At 43.6% G+C, this 14,226-nt stretch overlaps 1 protein-coding gene across 9 annotated transcripts in view; it reads right to left on the minus strand.

Moving 5' to 3' along the window:
- Positions 1-2,912: 2,912 nt before the first annotated feature.
- ALKBH8 (alkB homolog 8, tRNA methyltransferase) overlaps positions 2,913-14,226 on the minus strand; it is a 93,475-nt gene continuing 82,161 nt past the window's right edge. For 8 of the 9 annotated variants that reach the window (XM_033948815.1, XM_033948810.1, XM_033948809.1 and 5 more), the window contains 2 exons: positions 10,932-11,081; positions 2,913-3,476 (listed from right to left, as the gene is read on the minus strand). In XM_033948815.1, the coding sequence (XP_033804706.1) occupies positions 2,958-3,476; positions 10,932-11,081 (669 nt within the window). In that variant the 3' untranslated portion in view covers positions 2,913-2,957. The remainder of the gene's footprint in view (positions 3,477-10,931; positions 11,082-14,226) is intronic. The other variant, XM_033948814.1, reaches the window with a different exon arrangement.

Consider the following 14,226-nt stretch of genomic DNA (forward strand, 5'->3'; position numbering starts at 1 on the left):
AGAGGTGGAAAGTTCATACTGCATAAAATTTAAGAAGCAGCATGGCGAAAAACAAGACGCAGATGAGTTTGATGCAGAAAGATGGGTCATGGAAGTGTTGCCATCAGTGATTGGTGAATACGAGCCATGCGACATTCTCAATGCCGATGAGATGGGCCTGTACTGGTGTGCCATCCCTGATGAAACATTGGCTTTCAAACGCAGCAAAACTGTTGGCTTCAAGGTGCCAAAGGAACGATTGACATTACTACTCAGTTGCAATATGGATGGTAGGGAAAAGCTCAAGCCACTGGTGATTGGGAAGAATTGAAATCCTCAGTGCTTCAAAAACATTAAACGCCTGCCTGTTGAATATGAAAGCAACAAAAACGCATGGATGACAGCGACACTGTGGATTGAATGGTTGCAGAAGCTTGACAATCTGATGATAAAGCATAGGAGGCACATTGTAATGCTGTGTGATAACTGTGCAGCAGTGACGTAAAGCTAACCATCAAACTCTTTGATCCAACTGATGGACCAAGGGATAATCACCAACTTCAAATGTCATTACAGGTCGCAGTGATTGATGCAAGCATGGAATTCAGCCCCCGAGCTGCTGAGCTCGCAAGAAAAATGATGGTACTCGATTCTCTTCGCATGGTACGGGAGGCGTGGAGTCAAGTCTAATCATCAACGATTTCAAATTGCTATCAACGGGCGAGCTTCATTCAGTCATCTGATGAGACAACTGAAGCTGACGCTTCGTCCATTGAACTCCCAGTTGGACTCTCGCCACAAGAGTTTTGAGCTGTATGTCGCTGTTGACAACGATCTGCCCATATCATGACAGCACTAATTCCGATATCTGTACAGTCATAAAGGACACTGCAGACAACCAAGAGTCTGATGAGGATTGAGATACTGCTGCGGTCATCACGACTAATGAAACACCTGGAGATATTGTTTCCTTCTCGGATGCGCTGAAGTCCCTACACATGCTATGTTGTTCTCTGAAGATAAATGGATGTCATGACTATAGACAGTTTTACAGTATCAGTAGTCAGATACACCTTCTGAATCATACAGTCTTCGTGCAGAAAACAATGACTGATTATTTCAGTAGAATGTTGATTTAAAAAAAGGTTTACAGTGTATTGCATTAGACGGAACAGTGCTGTTTCTATAACTGAACTGTGTTAAATTGTATTTGGAGTGTTTTTTGCTGAATAAAAGTTTTATTGCATTTGACTACAGTGTACTGTGATTTTTCATGACTAAAAAGTGGTACTCCGATTAAGCGTACGTGGCAGTCTGGTCCGGAGGGCTTGCACTTAAGCGGAGTCAACTGTACTGTGATTGTAGAAAATTTTTTTTTTTTTACTAGCAATGCTCAGCATAGCATGCAAATTATATGCATGCTATTCTTGCAGAACTTCCCTGTGCCTGGTGTTTGCTGAGAAGAGCAATTGCTAGGCATAGCTTCTCCCCCTCCCCTCCCCGCCTGTCAAAAAAGAAAAAGCATGCTCACTGCTGTTACCGCTCTCCCTGTCAGCTGAGTTGATCACAGCAGGGAAAGTCCTGGCGCAGCTAATTTGTGATCAGCTCAGTCAGCAGGGAGAGCCCCCAATTCCTCCCTTGAGCCCTCTGGATACCCCCACCAAGCCCCTCAAACACACCAGGAAGGGGAAGGTCCACCATTTTGAAGAGGTGGGTCTGTCAGCAGGAGGGTGTGAGCATCCGCCCTCCATGTCTTCTATTTAAAAGTATTGGGGGGGGGGGGTGCTGTGAGGCAGGAGGAGGTAGGCATCCCTCCTTCTGATTTTGTTAAAAGTGGGGGGTCAGGAGTTCCCACATGGAGAGGTCCTCGCCCTGTGGCAGGAGGAAATGAGCATCCATCTTGCTGATCTTTTTTTTTTTAAAAAAAGGCATAGGGTGTGGGGGGTCTTGGGCATCATGGGGGATCCCTTTTATTTTTTTTGCGGGGGGGGGGAAGCAGCTGCTATGCATCGGCAGAAGTTTCCTTTAGGGTTACAATATATCCGTAAAATTCTTCTTTTCAGAGAACTGTCAAGGTATCCAGGGGGGATTTCCAAAACCTGGGAGTTTGTCCAGGTTTTGGAAGGACCCGAGCTCGGGGCTTTGTCTGGAGGGCTTCCGAGCATGCACGGATGTGATGCGACATCATCACGTCACATCCATGCATGTTTGGAGGCTCCCCAGATGTGGCTCTGAGCTTGGGGAAGAAGAGATGAAGTGCATCGTGTGTTTGTGTATTAGGGCATGTATATTTGTATGTATCTGCATGCTTGCCAGAGAACCCAAGGGGGCCAATGTTTGAAAAGGAAAATTTAGGAAATGCCCTCAGGCCCAGACACTCTACCCTGTCTGCCCACTTCACCTTCTGGCTCTACTACATGGCATAAAATTCTGCAACCACAGCACCAAGCCAACTCCCCCTCCTGCAGTAAGAGATGCCTTAATAAAACATAATCTGATGCTATGGGACCAGTCTCATGTTACAAGATGTGCAATTTATAAGGTGCTAAATACTCTGACATTCATATGAATTCTAAGAGCATCAGAGTATTTAGCACTCCAGACCATGGTAGAAACCTCTACCGCAGCTTAGTAAAAGGGGGACTGATTTTTATGCAGTTAACCTTGCTGATTAAATGCTGAATACTGGCATCTAACTGGCCAAGTGCAGATTCCACCCCCAAAATAGCCAGCTTTAACTTTGTGTATCTGGTTATTTTCAGCAGCACTAACCAGTTAAGTGCCACTGTAGGTTAGCAGTTAGCCCCAAACAGGTATTTAGCCAGTCAGGAGCCATTTCTGGCTGGTTAAATCGCTTTGGAATAGTGACCCCTAGAGTCTAAACAATGAAAAATACAATAAAAACAGATGCTAATCACATAAACAATATTATATAATCTTAAAATATAACATTTATTCCAAAAGCATTAAATTACAATTTACAGTTTTTCAAGAATCACACACCAGTTTCCTTGATCATAATAGCTTTGCTGAATTCTGATATTGTCCAATTTTTTGCATGCTGCTTCCAGTTCTCCCTCACAGAAAACATGATAATAGCGGTGAAATACTGGGCCAGATCCATGTTGCTGCACAGATCCTTCAGAAGGTTTAGTTGTGCCAGCAGGTCTATCTATAACTTTAGTTCCACTTTTCAGGTGCCAAGGAACCAGTACATCTTGGGAATTAAATGAGGTTCTATTAGTATGAACAGGTAATTTGGGAGTAATTGCTTGGCATGCATTATACTGCTTGTCCTTGAAGTTACCGAGAGCTTGCTCAGAACATGCTGCACTCTGACTGCTGCTGTCAAATATTTGATCATTATTTCTATTGTCTTTAAGGTACTTCGACTTCTGTTTGTTGAATTCTTGTTCCATGGCCCAAACATAAATGAGGACCTTTCCTCCAGGTCTTAAAAGTCGAGTTAACTCACTTAAAGTAGCCATTCTTCTTTCCTAAAATTAAAAAAAAAAACAACAAAAAAGTAAAATTTGATTCTGAAGACAGTGAAATAAACATGTATGACAATATAAATAAACATGTCTGACAACATGTCTGAATGTAATACATCAAACTCTAGACCTTTAGTGTGAAAGATGCTAACTGGAGATTTGATTAATTGTTTTCCTGTGCAGAGGGGTTTCTACTTAATAGACTAGCTAAAATTGTTCTGACCATGACTTATCTTTGTATAAAATGTCTTATCTCCAAAAATCATAAATTTATGTCCGTCAAACTATTCACTGTGAAAGAAACGCAATGGTTGCATGCCAATAGGCTGAAAACCACATACTTGTGAAATGAAGTGCAACCGAGCATAGTTTACTTTGATTCTTTTACCGCAACTGTTGATTTTATATGTACCCCTGAGACTGGCTTTCGAGCCAAAACACGGACCATGTCTGGTCTAATTTTATCAATAAATTATTTTAATTGAATAATTTTATCAATAAATTATTTTAACTGAATAATTATTTTAATTGAAATGGGTCTAATTTTATCAATAAATTATTTTAATTGAATAATTTGATCAATAAATTATTTTAATTGAATAATTATTTAATTGAATAAATATTTTAATTGAAATGGGTCTAATTTTATCAATAAATTATTTTAATTTATTGATAAAATTAGATCCATTTCAATTTTCTGTGCTGATCCCTGGCTGCTCATCCACGTGGGAACAAATGATGTAAGCGGACGGAAGTATGACAGGGAAGAGATGAAGGGCCAGCTCCGCTCACTTGGAAGACAGCTGAAGATCAGGGAGGTGAAGGTGGCCTTCTCCGAGATCCTCCCAGTACCAAGAGCGGATGGAAAGAGACAAGGGGAATTGCAAGCTATTAACGCCTGGATGAGACGATGGTGTGAAGAAGAAGGCTTCGACTTCGTGCGCAACTGGACGGCGTTCTGGGGGAAAAGCAAGTACTATAGAAAGGACGGACTACACCTCAACAAGGAAGGAGCGAGAGTATTGGCAGGCAACTTGAAGAGGGCCATCGAGAAGGCTTTAAACTAATAAATAGGGGAAAGCCGACAGTCGACCACCAGTCGATGGCACGGACGACAGGATGCCCCGATGTAGGAACAATGGGCTACTACTCATACACAGGAGAGGACGATCTCACAGCAAATAAGGAAGACAAGGCAGAAAGGGACAACTCAGACATAGGAGAGGAAGACCGCACAACAAACAAGGGAAACAACACTGGAGCGGTTAAGGATACCGTGAAAGTAACAGTAAGGACAGCAAAGAGTAGAAAGTCCATAAAAGTAACTCGAAGAGAACTCAAATGTATGTATACGAATGCTAGAAGTCTAGGAAACAAAATGGGGGAACTAGAGACAATAGCAAGAAATGATAAGTTGGAAATCATTGGCATAACAGAAACATGGTGGAATGAAGAAAACAAATGGGACACAGTACTTCAGGGATACAAACTATATAGAAGAGATCGAGTAGGGCAGAAAGGTGGAGGTATTGCCCTATATGTGCAGGAAGGAATAGAATCTGTTGAAGTGGCTACGATGGAAACGAAAGAGAAGCTAGAGTCCCTCTGGGTCAAGATTCCTGGACAAAACAGTGCAGCCACGAAAATTGGCCTTTTTTATCGTCCCCCGGGACAGGCGGATGAAACTGACTTAGAAATGATAGAGGAAATCAAACGAGAATGCAAGACGGGCAATGTAATAATATTGGGAGACTTCAATTTCCCGAGGATAGACTGGAAACTAGGAACCTCCAACTGCGGCAAGGAGGCCAAGTTCCTGGAGGCGCTAGGGGATTGCTTCCTGGAACAAATGGTGAAAGAGCCGACAAGAGGCAACGTCACCCTGGACTTGGTGCTAAATGGCCTCACGGGACCGACAAAAGAAGTAGAAGTTACGGTACCGCTGGGGACGAGCGATCACAATGTGATCATCTTTAAGCTTGACATCGGGAATAGAAAAAGTGCCAAAACCTTAACCAAAACCTTTAACTTTAAAAAGGGCAAATACGATCGCATGAGAGCCATGGTGAAACAACGACTCAAGAAAAAGGTGGATAAAATTGAAACAGTAGACCAGGCATGGTCCCTACTGAAAAGTACTATCACAGAAGCACAAAACCTACACATTCCGAGGATCTCCAAGGAAGGGAGAACAAAAGGTAAGGGAGAACCGGCATGGCTTACCAGACAGGTGAAGGAAGCCATAAAAGAAAAGAAGGACTCTTTCAAAAAATGGAAACACATCAAAACGACCGAAGCATGGAAAAAACATAAAGACGAACAGAAGAAATGTCACAAGGCGGTGAGGGATGCCAAAAAGGACTATGAAGAAAAAATAGCGCAAGAGGCCAAGAACTTCAAGCCCTTCTTTAGATACGTGAAAGGGAAAAAACCCGCAAAAGAGGCGGTGGGACCCCTGGACGACCAGGGAAGAAAAGGGTACATTAAGGAAGATAAACAAATTGCGGACAAACTAAATTCCTTCTTTGCGTCTGTCTTTACGGAGGAGGATACTGCAAAAATACCAGAGGCAATGAAAGTGTTTAATGGAGTAATAGAAGACAGCCTCACCACAGTTGAAGTGGAGTTGGACCAGATATACTACCAGATCGACAAACTTAAAAGTGACAAATCCCCTGGACCGGATGGAATTCATCCGAGAGTCTTAAAAGAATTGAAGATTGAAATCGGAGAGTTATTGCAAAAACTCACCAATCTGACAATCAGAACTGGACAGATACCAGATGACTGGAAGATAGCGAATGTCACGCCAATTTTCAAGAAAGGATCGAGAGGAGAACCGGGCAACTACAGACCAGTGAGCCTTACGTCTGTCCCTGGAAAGATGGTTGAAGCACTGATCAAGGATAGCATAGTCCGGCACTTAGATACACACGACTTGCTGAAACCCAGTCAACATGGGTTCAGGAAAGGGAAATCATGTTTAACGAATTTGCTTCAATTTTTTGAGACCGTGAACAAGCAAATTGATAGTGGAATGCCGGTGGACATAATTTATTTGGACTTCCAGAAAGCATTCGACAAAGTTCCGCATGAAAGACTTCTCAGGAAACTACAAAGCCATGGAATAGAGGGAGATATACAAAGGTGAATAGGCAAATGGCTGGAAAACAGGAAGCAGAGAGTGGGCATAAATGGGAAGTTCTCAGACTGGGAGAAAGTGACTAGTGGTGTGCCCCAGGGCTCGGTACTTGGGCCGATTCTATTTAATATATATATCAATGACCTGGAAGGCGGAATATCCAGTGAGATCATTAAGTTTGCAGACGACACAAAGCTATGCCGGGAAATCAGATCGCAGGAAGATAGCGAGGAACTCCAGAGCGACTTGTATCAGCTAGAGAAATGGGCAGAGCAATGGCAGATGAAGTTCAACGTGGAGAAATGCAAAGTAATGCATTTAGGTAGTAAGAATAAGGAACACGAGTATAGAATGTCAGGAGCAACTCTGGGTAAGAGCGAACAAGAAAAGGACCTGGGTGTACTGATAGATAGGACCCTGAAGCCGTCGGCACAATGTGCGGCAGCGGCAAAGAAAGCAAACAGAATGTTGGGCATGATAAAGAAAGGAATCATGAGTAGATCGGAGAAAGTCATAATGCCGCTTTATAGAGCAATGGTCAGACCACACTTGGAGTACTGTGTACAACATTGGTCTCCCAACCTAAAGAAGGATATAAAACTGCTGGAGAGGGTGCAGAGACGAGCAACGAAACTAATAAGAGGTATGGAGAAATTGGAATATGAGGAACGACTCAAGAAACTAGGATTGTTCTCCCTTGAGAAGAGGAGGCTGCGAGGGGACATGATAGAGACGTTCAAAATACTGAAAGACATCGATAAAATAGAGCAGAAAAACAAATTATTCACATTGTCCAATGTGACACGGACAAGAGGACATGGTTTGAAGCTAAGGGGTGACAAGTCCAGGACAAATGTCAGGAAGTTCTGCTTTACGCAGCGAGTGGTGGACGCATGGAATGCTCTTCCACAGGAGGTTATTAAGGAATCCACTGTGCTAGGATTCAAAGGCAAATTAGATGCACATCTCCTTATGAGAGGCATAGAGGGATATGGGTGATTAGAACAATCAGGTGTATACCTGACTGGGGCCTCCGCGTGTGCGGATCGCCGGACTCGATGGACCATGGGTCTGATCCGGAGATGGCAATTCTTATGTTCTTATGTTATGATGTGCACCGTTCCATCCACACTTTTTTTTGTCTTGTTTTCTCTTCGTTGGGCTTCGCTTCCTTGTTTTTGGGATTGACTGCCTATACTCCTCCCACAGCTATGCTTCTTTTCGAGTTGTGCACTATGATATTTAGGAGCAGATGTTATACAATAGTAACTGGGGCAGATATGCATAGAAATCCAAATGGTTGCCCATTAACCCCAATTACTGATTGTTGATTCCTTGTTAACTAATTTGCACATGTATCTGCCCCAGGTGCCCAAATTTAGGCAACCTATATAGAATCAAGGAGGTAGAAACTATGTACAATATCTAAAACAGAAATGCAACAAATAAAGCTAAAAATCAATCTAAGTCAATTAGTTAGCCTTAGGCAATAACTCGACCCTCCTAAAAACATTTCTAAAATCAAATTAACCTGTGAACAAATGCACTTTTGTAACATAAGAGCTAAGGTATTGATAACAGCACAAAACCATTTATATCTTGCTACATTTCCAGTTGCATTCTTTCCTCCCTTATTTAGAAAAGAACTTAGTATTTCAGAGATTGAACTACAAGCATAGCACTGAGAGCATCTTTAGGGAAAATTTGGCTGCACGTTCCATTGTTAGTCAATGAAAGCTGTAAAATCTTCTGTTGCTAAACTTCATATGTCCCCTGACTTGTAACAAGAGAGAAAAAAAGTCAGCCTGTAGTAGGAGTGTTTCAAGAAGAACTTTTTCCAGAAGCAAGGGATTAGATGGTCCCCATCTCCAGTGTTCCCTCTAAGCGGGCGGGTGTTGTGAGCAAACTTTTTTCACCGTGAGCCAAAAATATCGGGCGCCAGCAAGTTATGAGCCAACTCGCCCGATTCTCCTCTCGCCGCCCTGCCATCTGCCGTACGCCTCTTCCGATTGTGCGCTGTGACGAGAAACGTGTGCGCTGCGATGTAATATTTTGTGCGCCAGCGCAGCTTAGCGGGAACACTGGTTCAAATGGTTTTATTTATTTCCCCAAATTTATTTTTGTTATACGCATTGAAAATATTTGATATTGCGTTTAAATCAAAATCTCAATAAACTTGAAACGAGTGCCCGTGAGATTGTGGGAGGGTTAAATACTCAAAACTTAGAAGTTTTTGCTACGCCAGCTTTCTGGTATCTTTACATACAGTGGCGTACCTAGCATATGTAACATCCAGGGCCCATCATTTTTTGGCACCCCCCCCCATCTGTAAGAAAAACATGATTTTTAGTAACAAACCACACGTCACACATGAGTACCTAGGAAAAGGCAGCATCTTACATATTGCAGTGAGCAGTACATCAATACACCCATTGTAAAACTAAACAAGCCAGACCAGCACAGATCAATCCTACACCGTCAATCCTAACAGAAAACACACAGAACACAGAAAACACCTTCGCCTAGTAAGGAATATGTAATCACAAACTAACCCCTCCCTCTTTTACAAAACTGTAGTGTGGATTTTAGCTACGGAGGTAACAGCTCTGATGCTCATAAAATTCTGAGCATCAGAGCTGCTACCACCAAGGCTGGTGCTAAAAACGCTTCACAGTTTTGTAAAAGGGGGGATAAAATAAAAATACATAGACAAAGGTTAAATTGAACCAGCAAGAAGCTGGACTCTGCATACAATGCTTCACAGAAACAGTGACACATGTCTCCTAAAGCAATAAATAAATAGAAATTTTTTTCTACCTTTGTCTTCTGTGGTTTCTCCTTTCCTCATCTTCTTGTAACTCTCTTCCTTCCATCCACTGTCTGCCGTCTCTCTTCCCCTATATGGCATCTTCTCTCCTTCTATGCCCCTTCCAGAAACTGTATGCCTCCCCCTTCCCTCTCTCCTTTCACCCCATTGGTCTGGCATCTCTCTCCTCGCCTTCCCTCTCCCACACCTCTCCTCATAGTCTGGTATCTCCCCTTCCCTGATTCTCTGGCATCTCTCTCCTTTCCTTTTCTTCCATCTTTCGCTCCCCCTCCATGCTCTCACATCTCCCCCTTCCTTTTCCCTTAGACTGGCATACCTTCCTCCTACGCTCCAAGCCCTGGCATCTCCTTTAATTCCCTCCCTCATCTTCCTTCTCCCTCCAGCTGGGTACCGCAACACTCTTCCCTGCAGCTCTGCACTTCCCCACAATTGCCATGCTTCGGTTCCTCTTCTTCCTTCCTTCCTCCCCCCCCCCCCCGCGGGACCCTGCGGCACCATCAACTCTTATTCCCTCTAATGTCGGCCCTGCAGCTCCAGACTTCCTCGCACCTTCTCCCCTCCCCCTTTGGATCGCTATTATTTTAAATGTTATAGCCGCGGAGCTGTATCCATCAGTGGAGATGTCTAACCTCGGCCTGCCCCGGAACTCTTACTGCAGCAGCCGCCCGTCTAGGCAGGAACAGGAAGTCACTGTTGCAGTAAGAGTTCCGGGGCAGGCCGAGGTTAGACATCTCCACTGATGGATACAGCTCCGCGGCTATAACATTTAAAATAATAGCGATCCAAAGGGGGAGGGGAGAAGGTGCGAGGAAGTCTGGAGCTGCAGGGCCGACATTAGAGGGAGTAAGAGTTGATGGTGCCGCAGGGTCCCGCGGGGGGGGGGGGAGGAAGGAAGGAAGAAGAGGAACCGAAGCATGGCAATTGTGGGGAAGTGCAATCCCCCCAATGCGTCCCCTTACCTTACCTCCCCTTACCTTTGCGACGCGTGTGTGCGCTGTGAAGAGAAACTTGTGCGCTGCGATGTAATATTTTGTGCGCGAGCGCAGGCCAGCGCAGCTTAGCGGGAACACTGCGCCATCTCCCACCACCAGATTTGTAAACCAAACTATAGCCTGATAGAAGAGACAGTCTAAATTTGAGAGATAAAATAAAAATAAAGGCAACACTAAGGAGTACATTCACCAAGGAATTCTCCTCTTCACTTCAGGAATACATTTTCCTTAAGACTAACTTAACAACTCTCTCTCTCTTCAGTATTAATTTATTTAATAAATACTAGAACAATATTTAGCCCTATTGTTTTGTATAGGGGAGTCATTTGTTGATTGGGGATATTCTTCTCTTCTTTGAAATCATTTTCTGCTACGTTCTGAAGATGGCTATTTCTCTCCAGTTCTACTCTTCTCATGCCCCAAAATTTTCTTTCTACCTTTATTATTCTGTTATTCTCCCTAGAGAAAATATCTAACAAAAAATGTCATGGTCTTACCTCTGTAGAAAAATGGTGAATCACAGCAATAGAGATGCAAGCATCAAAAGAATCACTCCGAACTGGAACTAACAAAGCATCACATACAAAAGCCTCAAATTTCTTTTCTGCACAAATGCCCACAAGGCTTTTACTCCGATCACAGCCAACCTGTTAGAAAAAGTCCTCCATTAAATCTATTTTATTAAACTTAGAGCTTCTGGTTTAGGTTTTAACCGATATACAAGGATAAAGCATTCCCGAGGCAAAAAAATTAAACTGGATGTTTATAGGATAAACACTCACACTACTTTCTAACCCCTTCTCTAGTTTCTTTTATATTTTCTATTCAGTTTTTGTGCCTTTTCTGCATTGATGGTCCCTAAAAGGCACAAACATACACATTTCATTATACAAGAAAAGGTACCAGGCAAGAGTACCTGAAATGTGAAAACATGTTAAAACATTTTTTTTCTATCCTCAAAGAACCCTTAGTTATATGAGGGTCATTTCATAAATAATGCACACAATTTTTTTCATTTACATGTTTTTTTTTTCTTTCAAGTATTTCTTTACAATCCTTCAATAGTCTCCCTGCTTTGCAATGACCGATTCCCAACGTCTAGGAAGCTTCATTATTCCATCCAAGACACAGTTTTTGTTCAGTTGCCGAATGGCTCGGGTAAAGGCGGAAGAAAGCTCTTCCAGAGATACAAAACGATGTCCACGCATAGGTTGTTTCAACTTTGGAAAAAGGTCGAAGTCTGGTGGACCCATGTTTGGACTGTAAGGAACATGAGGTAACATCTCCCAGCCGTATTTGCATCGTTTTTCAATGACAACATTCCCTATGTGCGGGCGAGCGTTGTCGTGAAGAATGAGTGGCCCAGCCAAGAGCAACTGAGGTCGGGTTTAGTGCATTTTTTGCAAAAAAAAATCATAAGACACTGCTGTGACACTTCTTCCACATGGAACTTTGTCTGTGATGATGCCTTCATGATCATAAGCAAAAATCATAATTTGTTTGGTCGTGTGGAAGATGGAGCTCTCCACTCGTTGGACTGTGATTTCTGCTCCAGCTCAAAGTCTCTGACCCACGTTTCATTAATAGCAACAATGCGATTCAAGAATGCCTGACCTTCAACATCAAATCTTTGTTTCAGCACGGTTGCATTGTCCAGGCATCCCTGCTGCTATTCAGCAGTCAAGAAGAAGGGGACCCATCGCACAGAAATTTTTCTCTTTTTTAAATTATTTGTCAGAATTCGGTACATTGATATCAGTGGAATCCCTGTAGTTTCAGAAAGTTCCTGACATGTCGCACGACAATCTTGTTCAAGAGCATCAGCCACGAGTTTCACACATCGTTCATCAGTTGTTGATTTCGGCCTTCCTGGTCTTGCATCATCATTTATGCTCACACGACCACTCTGAAAATGAGTTGCCCACCGAGAAACTGTACTACAGTCCACTGTTAATTCACCACAAACTTCACGTAACGCACTATGGATTTCAGTTGGGTTTTTGCCACATAGAGTTTCAATCTTAATGTACAACCTCTGAAACTCAACAGACACAGTACTCGAGACACCTGCAGCCTCCATTTCTCACACTTTGTACACTAGAGAGCTCCTAAGCACACGTCCTGCTGCTTCAAGAACTGAAGTGAAAGTGAAACAAGGTTTATTGCAATTGCATCATCCACTCCCCAATGTTGCCAACCTAGTAAATGAAAATGTCACAAGCCAAGAGAGCTGTTTTAATTAAACTGGAAATGCAAAGGGGTAGGTGGAAAATACTAGGTGAGAAAATAATTGTTTAAAAAAGATTTCCTGAGCTCCCTCTATAAAAAGAAACAAAATACAAGTAACAAGAATTTTGTTTCTATTAAATTCTTACTGCTAAAAGCAAGAAATGCATCTGAATCTGGAACACTGACATATTATTAAAGATTTTTAAGCATTGTGAAGGTATCAAAATACTAATTATAATCAAAATACAAGTTTATTGGTATAGACATTTAATCTTGAGTCCACACACTGCAGAGGTACATTTTATAATAGGATGCCTACTTAGAAATTTCTCAAAGGTGCATACGTACTTTATAAAGGTAATAGAAATAAAACAAAACAAAAAGAAAATAAGGTGATACCTTTTTATTAGACTAACAATACATTTTCTAATAAGCTTTCCAAGGTCTCTCAGATATGTTTATAGGAAGAGATTTGCTATCCAACAGCTATTTAAATGGAAATATTAAACAATACATAGATCTTGGGTCAGCTTCTAACAAAAAGGATAATCTTAGGGTCATGGTTACGCTACTGAGAATGGCAAGCAACTTCTTTTATCATAGAATCATAACGGACCATTAGGCCCATCTAAGTTGCCAAAATAGCTCCCTACTGCAATATCATAAACATCTGGCTCCTCACCTCTTCAAAACCGGGGATCCAAGATTTCTTGAATCCTGTTGCTGTTTTTTCCCTTTATCACTTCACCTGAAAGGCTGTTCCTTGAATCCACCACCCTTCTATGAAGCTATTTCTGCCTCCTTTTATTTTCATTGAGGACAGGCAGCGTTGGTGCCGGGCACCGAAGCAAGCAGGAGGAGGAAGACAGTAGGCTCGGGGTAGCGGCGAGAGTTCGCTCCGCCCCCCCCAAGCGTCACAGGCAGCGCCGGACTCCCCCTTGAAAAGGGGAGGAGCCAGCGCGGCACACGCGGTGCCGAAGAGAGAGGAGAGAAGGGAAGCAGGAAGCAGAGGAGACAGGCAGCGTTGGTGCCGGGCACCGAAGCAAGCAGGAGGAGGAAGACAGTAGGCTCGGGGTAGCGGCGAGAGTTCGCTCCGCCCCCCCCAAGCGTCACAGGCAGCGCCGGACTCCCCCTTGAAAAGGGGAGGAGCCAGCGCGGCACACGCGGTGCCGAAGAGAGAGGAGAGAAGGGAAGCAGGAAGCAGAGGAGACAGGCAGCGTTGGTGCCGGGCACCGAAGCAAGCAGGAGGAGGAAGACAGTAGGCTCGGGGTAGCGGCGAGAGTTCGCTCCGCCCCCCCCAAGCGTCACAGGCAGCGCCGGACTCCCCCTTGAAAAGGGGAGGAGCCAGCGCGGCACACGCGGTGCCGAAGAGAGAGGAGAGAAGGGAAGCAGGAAGCAGAGGAGACAGGCAGCGTTGGTGCCGGGCACCGAAGCAAGCAGGAGGAGGAAGACAGTAGGCTCGGGGTAGCGGCGAGAGTTCGCTCCGCCCCCCCCAAGCGTCACAGGCAGCGCCGGACTCCCCCTTGAAAAGGGGAGGAGCCAGCGCGGCACACGCGGTGCCGA

Source organism: Geotrypetes seraphini, chromosome 6 (genome assembly GCF_902459505.1).
Source record: "Geotrypetes seraphini chromosome 6, aGeoSer1.1, whole genome shotgun sequence".
NCBI lineage: Eukaryota > Metazoa > Chordata > Amphibia > Gymnophiona > Dermophiidae > Geotrypetes > Geotrypetes seraphini.